Source organism: Propithecus coquereli, unplaced genomic scaffold, assembly GCF_000956105.1.
Source record: "Propithecus coquereli isolate 6110/MARCELLA unplaced genomic scaffold, Pcoq_1.0 Scaffold186, whole genome shotgun sequence".
Classification (NCBI taxonomy): domain Eukaryota; kingdom Metazoa; phylum Chordata; class Mammalia; order Primates; family Indriidae; genus Propithecus; species Propithecus coquereli.
In genome coordinates, this window is record NW_012143412.1 from 458,046 (window position 1) to 469,086 (window position 11,041).

The 11,041-nt window shown below is 39.2% G+C and overlaps 1 protein-coding gene across 1 annotated transcript in view; it reads left to right on the forward strand.

Moving 5' to 3' along the window:
• Positions 1-2,585: 2,585 nt before the first annotated feature.
• Positions 2,586-11,041, forward strand: part of NUP205 (nucleoporin 205kDa) — a 129,034-nt gene continuing 120,578 nt past the window's right edge. Inside the window, 2 exon segments of the mRNA XM_012642751.1 lie at positions 2,586-2,621; positions 9,653-9,795. Coding sequence (XP_012498205.1) covers positions 2,594-2,621; positions 9,653-9,795 — 171 coding nt within the window. The 5' untranslated portion in view covers positions 2,586-2,593.

The window sequence follows — 11,041 nt, forward strand, 5'->3', positions numbered from 1 at the left end:
TGAAGCTGAATCAGATCAGGAAGTGTCAGAAGTGCCTTGCTAAGAAGTTTGAAATGATGCTCTTAGTAATAGAAGATCATTGAGAAATTTTGATTAGGGCAAGCACACGATCAGCTTTGTATTTTTAAAAATCACTTTGAGAGTCCATGAGAGGAGGATGAGATGGAAAGACCAGTGAGAAAGCTATCATATAAAATACCAAGTGTGACATGAGACCTAAAGAGAAAAATGGCATAGAGAGCAGAGATGAGAAAAAGAGTTCCAGAAATATTTATAAGGTGGAATGAACAGGATTTGGCAATTGAAGGAGAAATATAGAATGACTCCCAGGTTTCTCACTTTGGCGACTGGGTGGCTACAGATGGCAGAGTTTTAGGGGATAAATGATAATTTAAGTTTTGGACAAGTTGATTCTGAGATGCCTATATTCCAATCAATAGAGAGATGGAGTAGAGAGGACTGAGCTAGAGATATAATAATAATTCATCAGCAACAGATGGTAGTAAGAACCCATAAGATTTTCCAGAGGAAGCATGTAGAATGAAAGGACAGAAACCAGGGGATGACCACAAGGGAAGAGCTACAGTTAGTGGGTGAGAAGAGGAACAGAAGTTCATGTAGGAGACTTATAATAAAAAGAAGAACTAGAAAGATAGGAGGAAAACCAGGAGTGGTGGTGTCCTACAAGCCACAGTAATTTTCATAATGCAGAAATAAAGTGCCCAAGGAATTTGACAGTCGATCACTGGTGACCATTCTGACAGCAGTTTTAGAAGGGGTTAGATAGCAATATCCCGATTGCTAGAGCCTGAGGAATCCTGTGAGAGAATGCTTGTACGTGTAACCATGGGTGAGGGGGTTGCTGCCAAGTTAAAGAGTTCCTTCATAGAAAGCAAAGTGATCTACTGAGAGGAAAGTGTGTGGACTTAAAAGCCTGTGTGTGTAAGGCTTGTAATAGTTATGCGGAGAAAGAAAACCTTCGAACGCCACTTCCTGTCAAGTTCCCACTCAATATTCTTCTCACCTTCATGATAAATTTCATGAAAAATCCCTTTGCCTTTTCATTCTCTCTTCCCCTCTTCACTCCTTAAAATCACTTTCATTGTAGTTTAGCATTTGTCTCTATACAACGACTTTCAAAAAAAAAATCACCGGTGACTTTGTGTTTCACCTAATGTACATTGTGTCACTTGATATTATTTGTTCAAAAGAATGAATATGCCAGATATTCTTAATAACATATGCTATGATTTTGTCTAAATTATTTGAGTCTGATTTTCAACAGTGAGATGGGAATAAAGCCCTATTTCCTTTCACTCTCAGTAAAATGTCAGAGAATTGATAAAATGAGACTGTAAGGCACACAGAGCATCTCTGACATAAATAGCTACAGTTATGTCATCTCCCTAATAAAATTATTGCAGGGATTAAATAAGATAATGCATGTAAAATTCTTAATAGATATCTGGTATATGACAGTAAGTGGTAATGATTATTTTTTTTAGTTTGAAAATTAGCAAGCTAAAATTTAACAAATGAAAAAAAGAGGGTCAGTTATTTTGGGTGTTAATAGGTAGAAAAGTACTCGGTGATTATAAATTATGTCTTGAATTTGCTTTAAAATAATCTGTGCGTAGGGATAAGGGAAATTGGCCATGTTATTGAAGGTGGGCGTTCATTATTCTAATTTGGTATTTTTTTTTTTTGTAACAGGGTCTCACTCTGTCGCCTAGACTGGAGTGCAGTGGTGCGATCGCAGCCCACTGCAACCTCCAACTCCCAGACTCAAGCGATCCTCCTGCCTCAGCCTCTGGAGTAGCTGGGACTACAGGCACGGGCCACCACGCCTGGCTAATTTTTTTATTTTTTGTAGAGACGGGGATCTTGCTATTGCCCAGGCTGATCTCGAACTCGAGGGTTCAAGCGATCCTCCCCCATCCGCCCCTTGGCATCCCAAAGTTCTGGGATTACAGGCATGAGCCACCGCGCCTGGCCCTGAATATTTAATAATAAAAAATTGTGATTTGTTTCGCTCTGTGTAACTATGTTGATACAATACACTTGGTAAATTGAAATGTCATGGAAACTTAGGTCAAATGGCTTTTTGAGGTGCAGACACCTTACACCCCCCACCACTCTCCAATATAAGGGACTAATGCAAGGAAGATTCAATTTCAAATGGAGGTGATTTGAATTTGTGGCATCATAAGTGGGCATTATTTTAATAAATAGTCTCAGAATACTTTTTTCTGTTCTACCTATAACATCTTTTCCCACTCCACCTAACCAACCTCACCCATCATTAGAAAAAAAACTACCAGTCCCAGGATGCACTGCACGACGAACGTCAAAGCGAGGACCTCGAATCTCTGACCTGGTTGCCCTCGCCTCATTTGAATGGGAATAATGCCAGGGAAAATTGATGTTTGTGACCCAGAGCAGATGTGGGAGTCTTTTGTACGCCTGGGTCGGCCAGACCGCGCCTTTCGGAGGGGATAGCGTGGTATCGTTTTGCTCAGGCTTCGCCCAGGGCAGTCTCTCCTTTTCTTGGGGCCTCCATGCGGCAGAAGGGCTCCGTTAGTGCGCCTCCAAGATGGCGACGCTGTTGGCGGTAAATTCGGGTAAGTGCGGCCGGGCAGAAGAGAAACGATGGGGCAGAGCGGTGACCGGTTCTTCAAGGAGAATCCCGGGCTATGAGGTTTCTCGAAGCCCAGATCCCCACTTGTGCGCAGTGTCTGCTTTTTTTTTACCTCTGGGCCTAGAGTCCCGCCTCTCCCCAGTTTGAATGGCGCGCTTCGGCGCTGAGGCTCTAGCCCTTGAGTTGGGGTTAGAGAGTCGAGACGGTGAGGGCTTGGTCCGCTGGAACCAGGTGTGTAATCTCTCGCGGCCCAGGGATGAACCTGGTCCCTCTCACTTCCAATCACACCGTGAGTGTGCTGTCCGGATTTTGGCAGGATATGCGTCAGGTCTCTGGCAATGCGGCCATACGACCTGAGATATTTTTCAGCTACGAGAGGAGGCTGAAAACTCACACGTCAAAGTAGGCACTGGGGTTCCTCATGCGGTGGGGGTGGGGGTCTTGTAGGCAGCTAGTACCCCCGATTATGAAGTCTGCCATCCAGAAGGTGGCCAGGAGGGGAGTGTCGCGCGCTCAGCAAATGTCTCCCAGGTCTGCGGGTGTGGTCCGGCCGTAGATACTCCCGTACTTTTGGAGCAGTAAATTTTCGGAGTAGGGTGGAATCTGGAAGGGAGTAAAGGAACTCTGGAAAATTTGGGGTGGAGCCCTTCTTGGTGCTTATAAACTCGGGGCGTTACCGCCCTCCATGGGTGTTTGAAAGAGAGGGTGCATTTTGATTGTCACATTTCCTGGGATATACTGGAGGCGCATGGTAGGCGGGGCAAGGAAGCCAAAAGTCCTGCACCGGGAGGAACAGTCCTGAAAAAGAATTTCCTGCTTAGAATGTTAATACTTCACTTGAGATACACTTAAATTCCCAGGCAAAATTAAGAGAATATTTGTGTGGTAAATGATTGTAGAGAATCTACAAGTTGTTCAAGAGGACTCTTAACTTACCTGGGTGCATTTTCTGTCTCTATGCAATCTTTTTTTTTTTTGTATTGATTTGTTCTACTTTGTAAAGGACTGATATACTTGAAAAGTCTAAATCTGCGTTTTATAAATAAAGCTATTTCAGAAACACTATAATAAATTACTTTATAATAATGAAGGCCATGTTTACTGAACTCCTACTGTGTCCCAGCACTGGACTAAGTGTGTTTGCATTATCTCATTCAGTCCCCTTTGTACACCTGTGAAGTAGCTGCTATTAAATATCCGATTTTACAAGTTTGGAAATAAAGGGTTCAAGTGGTTAAGTAACTTCCCCAAAGTCAAACACTTAATGATTCTAAGCCAGTTTTAGGTGCTTAAACTATTGCATGCATGCTACTACTTAAGCACAACCTAATTCATTTTTATGGCATCAGATTTTTATATATTTTATATATCTGAATGTTCTTAATGTTAGTAATGCTATTACATGTTTAATATTGCTCCCCCTCCCTCCCAGCTAGATGTACTTAAAAGCAAGTCTTGCATGTTATGTGTGGTTATATATATTTCTTTAGTACATACTCATCCCAAGTTATTATCATTAAACAAATCATTGAAGCAAAAGGGAAAAGGAGTTGCCAACAGCTGCAAAGGGTATATATTGTATTATAAACCTTTGTGGCAGGAGAGTTTAATTGGCAACATAGGAAACATTTTTAAAAGCCAAGAGTCAGGAGAATATTTTTTTAAAAAATTAACCATCTCAGGGAAGCAACCCAATGTCCATCAATGAATGAATGATGAATGAATGAATAAACAAAATGTGACATACATGCAGTGGAATATTATACAGCCTTTAAAAGGAAGGAAATCCTATCACATGCTACCACATGGATTAATTTTGAGGACACTATACTAAGTGAAATAAGCCATTCACAAGAGACAAATACCGTATGATTACACTTATGTGAGGTATGGAAAGTAGTCAAACTCACAGAAACAGAAAGTATAATAGTGTGTTGCCAGAGGCTGGGAAAGGAGGAAATGGGAAATTGTTGTCTAATGGGTATAGAGTTTCCATTTTGCAAGATGAAAAAGGTCTGGAGATCAGTTGCACAATGTGAGTATGTTAAATACTTAACACTACTGAGCTGTACACTTAAAAAAGGGTTAAGATGATATTCCATGTTATGTATGTGTGCTTTTTTAAAACCACAGCTTTAAAAAATTAAACATCTTACAGTGGTAGAGGAAAAAAAAATAGAGGTTGTAGAGTTCTAAGACCTATGCTTGAATTTCAGCTACATGACTTCCAAGTATTGTGACCTGTATCATCCCTGCTGAGTAGATACTCTCACAGGCTTCTGGTGAATAAGCAGCCATTAACACTGCTTGACAGTCCTGTGGTAGTCTGGTCACCTCTGTCCTGGTTATGGCAGCGATGATTTTAGACTTTTCCACACTCCTCAAATCTTTAACCTCCAACTGACCCCGTAAACTCACAGAGAAAATAGAAACCAATAGGCATGAACTCTATTTTTTCATCCTCACACGTACAATTCTAGATATATCTGCGTCCTTTTGAATTAGTTTTGCTCCGTTTTCCTATCTAGGGTCAATTCTACCCTTCATGTCCTTTTCCTGATCTATTACCCCTTCTCTGCCTTGTATATTTATCTCTCTTTTGCTCTTCCTTTTCTCTCCACTAACTCACCTCTTTATCTTGATCTCATTCTTCACTCCAATTACTGTGCTTTCTCCCCTATTCACATTCAAACCTTTGGAAAGATTTGTCAGTAGTCACTGAGTCCGTTTTCATAACTCTTATTCCTCTACCCATTCTAGTCTTCCTAGTCTCATAAACAGTTCTCAATAAGATTAATGTGTTCTTCTATTTCACAGAGTCCAGCAGACATTTTAAATCTTCATCTTGCTTCATCTTTCAGGGTAAAGACCAAAATCCTTCATTGACTGATTGCTTGATTGATTTTGAAACAGGGTCTCACTCTGTCACCCAGGCTGAAGTGCAGTGGTGCAATCATAGTTTCCTGCAGCCTCAAATTCTAGGCTCAAGCGATCCTTCAGCCTCAGCCTCCTGAGCAGCTAGGACTACAGCTGCACACCACCATGACCAGCTAATTTTTCTTATATTTTTGTAGAGATGGTGTCTGGCTGTGTTGCCCAGGCTGATACTGAACTCTTGGCCTCAAGCAATCCTCCTGCCTCAACCTCCCAAAGGCTGGGATTACAGGGACGAGCCGCCATACCTGGCCCCCAAATCCTTTAAATGGGCTAGAAAGCCCTGTGTGGTGTGACAGTTACCGACATTGCCAAACCCTTGTTCTCTGTACTCCTGTTTTCTTAGCCTTTTTAGTTCTTTTGACAGTGCAGTGTTCCCTCTTGCCATAGGAACCTGCATGTTGTCCTCTCTTCCTGCAATACACGTCCTCACCTCCCACCCCTCAGTTATCTCCCACATTTATCCTTCAGATTTCAGCCTAATCATCACTTCCTCAAGGAACCTTTCCCTCCCCTGACCTCTCTGGCTAGGTCAGATTCCCCTGTTATGTGATCTCTTGCCCTGGGTACCTCTCCTTCATGGCACTTACCACAATTTGATATTATATTTATGTATGATTATATGACTAATATGTTTCCTCACTGCACTGTAAGCTCACCAGTACCTCATACATGATGAATGACTGAATAAATGTGACTTGCTGGAGGTATCCCTAAACGTTAAGGAAAATACATATATTTCTCAAGTGAGTAAACTACATACATGTTAAGAAACATATTTAGTAATTTTGAAAAGTTTATAGTCTCTTTTAATTTGTAATTAGTAAGAAGATATTTACTAAAATTAGTCAAACTGAAGACAGACTGAGGATAATTATTTGCTGCAGTTACCTTTGGTGATATGTTTATGTTAATAATGGACTAAGTAGGCTAGTATACTATTTTTTTTGTTTTTTTTCTGTGTAGGATTTTTGTTCTGTTTTGGGGTGCCTTCCTGCAATGGGGGGAAAATGAATTTTTCTCTACAACTCATTGACCTTATTACACTAAGTATGTATAGTACAAGGAAATTTATTAGTGTTTCAGAGATCCTATTGTATATTGAATATTACTTTTAAGGGATGAATATTAACTTTTGTCAGCTATATTTTTTTATTTTATTTTTTTGAGACAGAGTCTCACTCTGTTGCCCAGGCTAGAGTACCACGGCATCAGCCTAGCTCACAGCAACCTCAAACTCTGGGCTCAAGCAATCCTACTGCCTCAGCCTCCCAAGTAGCTGGGACTACATGCGCATGCTACCACACCCGTCTAATTTTTCTATTTTTAGTGGAGATGGGGGTCTCACTCTTGCTCGGGCCGGTCTTGAACTCTTCTGAGCTCAAGCACTTCTCTTGCCTTGGCCTCCCAGAGTACTAGGGTTACAGGTGTGAGCCACCATGCCTAGCCAACTTTGGTCAGCTCTTTTATCACATTTCTGAAATACTGTGGTGAGGTATATTTCAGATTTGCCTAGGAGTCATTTCTGATACCTTCCTTTTATACCCTGTGCCATTTGTTTACCAATTCTGACTCCTGTCTTCTACTAACAGGCCTTTCCTTCCTCTTTTACTGCCTTCATCCTAGTTTAGGCTCCATCATCTTATGAGTGGCTTACCTGTTCTTGTTTCTAACACTTCCTGTTCCAGTCTGTCAGTCACACTAGAACACGATTATCCTACAATGCCAATTTCATTTTGTCATCTAGTACTGGAAACTTTCTCATTTATTAATGGGAAAATTTTTATCTTGGCACTGGAATCCAAGGCTCATGTCTACTCTATCCTTTGCAGTTAGAGAGCGCCAAGGAAATGATCCTGAGGGAAGTCATCTAGTCACCAGAATCTAGAGTCAGGTCCTCATTTTGGCAGGCCCAGAAATCTGATTTTTGTCAGTGTGTCCAGAGTTGATTAGGTCCCATTCATTGATTTTTCTCTAATCAAATTTGGAAAAGACAGATATATAAACTAGCATGCCAGTTTATTGATCTTTAGTGGGAAGTATATCTGCATGGGTACTCATGTTGGTTTTTCAGTACATTCTTCATCCTAGAAATTTATATGACAAACTGTATTTTAAATCAGAAGATTGGCAAATATGAGATCAAAGCAGGAGAAGCAAAGCAGGGAATTGGATGATCTCTTTAAGTAAGAAAGGTCTCAATATTTGCTGATTCCCATTCTCCGATATCTACACACCGAAGACCTAACATATCATCTCCTGCCCTGATCCTCAGATTAGTTCAGGTTCTCCCTTTTATATGCTGTCATAGCACTCTGTACTTCATCATACTCTTTATTATACTGATAATGGTTTTTTGGATTCTACATTTAATGTTTTCTTCTCAATCTGTAAGTTCCATGAGGTCTGGGATCCTGTCTGTCTTGTTCAGTCTGTAGTTCATGGTACATGGAAGGCCCTCAGGAAATATTTGTTGAGTGAATGAAAGAATTAATGGATGCTCCGCTCGACTGGTTTAATCTGTCCTCTCCCTGCACATCCCCCCTTTAAAAAATATTTCTCAGTATGTTCATTGGGTTATAATGCATTTAATTATGTTATGGTTATGTTTCATGCCATTCTTACTGTCCTGGTAACTTTATTTGGATTTGGGTTTTCTCAGATAACATTTTAACATGTTTATAGACCATCCTTTAAAATTTAGGCTATAGTTAGTTCGAAGTTTCATCTGTTGAGTAATTAATTGATTGGTTTTGACTAGTTTCCCTTTCAGAGTCTTTATAAACACATATGGGTACTGTATCTGATTATTTCCAAACAGAAATCTTGGGCTTTAGGGTAGTATTTTTTAAATAGTGGATCTAAAATCAATTTAGTGGGCCCCCCAACAAAAAGAGGGAACAAAATATAAAATATCAGAGTTCATTGAATGTAATTAATGAATGACTATTAGTATTTTATATAAAACTTTTGTTTCAGTTTTGCATATGTATATACTGGCTTGAGATATGAAATATTTCTTACTATGGTTTGCAATCAAAAATTTTGAAAGCCCCCACTCTGACCTCTTTAATCTTGCTACTGCTCTGTGAATTGTCTTTCACACTTTTTACACCTGTTTTTGAGCCTTTGCTCACACTTTGCCTTGTCTGTTCTTTGTCACCCAGATTTTTCCCATCCTTCAAATGCTGCACAAGTGCAGCCACCCCTTAGCAATCTTTGATCATCATTTTGACCTTTTGAAATTCTTACATTATTTGTGGCAAAAATCATATTTCTTTTTTGTATTGTTATTGAAACATTTCACTTATGTACATTTCGTCTACCAAACTTGATTGTGAACTTTTTAAAGACTGGGATTGTTTCTCCTATCCCCTGTGATACCTTACTATTCATTTTTGGAGCTTAAATATTTTTAGGTAAATCAGTTTCCTGAGTTTAGATGAATTAGCCTAGGTGTGTCTTTCTCTACTTACCAGACTATTTACCAGGTATTTCTGAAATACCTAAATTCATCTCCTCAAACATTTTCACATTCCAAGGATTATGTACAGGGGCAATATAATTTAGTGATTAGGTTACACAGCGATGCCAGACTGCGTGGGTTCAAGTCTTGCTTATCAAGTGTGACCTTGGGTGGTGAGTGTTTTGACCTCTCTGCCTCAATTTTCATATATATAAAATGATAGAAGACATAATGCTGACCTCATAGGGTGTTAATGAGATATAATAATACATGTAAGGAGCTTAGGACCATTCTTAGCAGCACATGACAAACGTTCATTAAGTATTACCTATTATTGTTATTACATTTATGAATTAAGATGTGATCCTTTTTATATGAGTTTATAAAAGTATTCCATATGCTCTTTTTTAATAGCTAGTGCCTTAGCCAAAATAAAGTACATTTTTTCAGCTTCTCAGTTTTCTAAAATCTGTGTACTTTCCTAGTCCAGCTTTTCATTTGGATGACAGGGAGGGAAGGAAAGGCACATACCTTTATTGAGTGCCTGTGATATGCCAGGTACTGTTTTGTGTGTTTTACCCAGTTTTTGATGCTGGTTTTATTTTTTTTTTCAGCTGCTAGTCTGTGGGGTCCTTACAAAGACATTTGGCAAACAGTGGGAAGTGCTCTTTGGAGAAGACAACCTGAAGCTGTTCACCTTCTCGACATGATTCTGAAGAAACACAAACCTGACTTCATCTCATTGTTCAAAAACCCAGTAGGAAATTTTCTTTTTTGCTTCTTGGATTTGTTTTGTTTTTTAATAAGATTGAAAGCAAATAAACTCCTAATGCACGTCAACAAAATGTATTGCTTGTCTACTCCAGTGATTCAGTGATTTTCTCTTAAAATATAATTTTTCCTAGGAGCAATTATTATCTTCCTTTTTTCTCCATGGAAGTTAATATTGTATTTGTCTCTAGATAGGAGATAAACTTAATAACATTTGAAGATGATTTAGGAAATTCAATATATTCCAGAAATACTAGCTGCCTTAGAATTTCTGACCTGTATTTAATAATACATCTAAGCTTGGTAAGATTGATGATTTTACTTATTTCCAGATACACTTTAGCATTTTCAGTCTTCATAGTGTTATTTAAGTAAGTTGTGTTAGCTGAACTAATTAATTCTTGCATGTCATTAATGATTGCATCTTGAAATTCTTTGCAACTAGGAATAGAGTAATTCGGTGGAGGGGATTCAAATTTGGAAACTCCTTTCGTTGCTGTTTGACAATTTTCTTTTATACACTAACAAGACCATCTACAAACTATTTATAGGATTGTGTCACAAGAAATTACTTTTTGTTTTTTGGCCTTTTTTGCTTTAGTAGAAAAAGCCCTAGCCTGGGAGCCAGTTGAGCTGAGTTCCATTCTTGGCTCTACCACTGGAGGGTTGTATGACCACAGACAAGTTATCTGACTTATCTGGGAATCAATTTTCCCATCTATAGTACAGGAGCTGGAATAAATGACCTGTGTAACCTTTTTCAAGGTCTAAAATTTTAAGATTTTATGATCTTTCAGTCTCTCAGTTAATTCTGTATGTCAGTTGTTAAATATTTGAACCAATCATTTAGGAAATAAGGTCACGTTTTATATAATATATTAACAAACTATCATTTGCTCAACTAGGTAATTTGACAATTTATATATTCATTTATTATTTCCCATTTGAAGACTTTTTTTTTTTTTCCAAGAGACAAGGTCTTGCTCTGTTGACCGGGCAGGAGAGTAGTGGCATAATCATAGCTCACTGCAGCCTCAAATTCCTGGACTCAAGTGATCCTCTTCCCTCAGCTTCCCATGCACCACCACACCTGGATAATGTTTTTTATTTTTTTAGAGATGGGGTCTTGCTATGTTACCCAGGCTGGTCTTGGACTCCTAGCCTCAAGTGATCCTCCCACCTTGGCCTCCCAAAGTTCTGAGATTAAAGGTGTGAGCCCACTGCACTTGGCC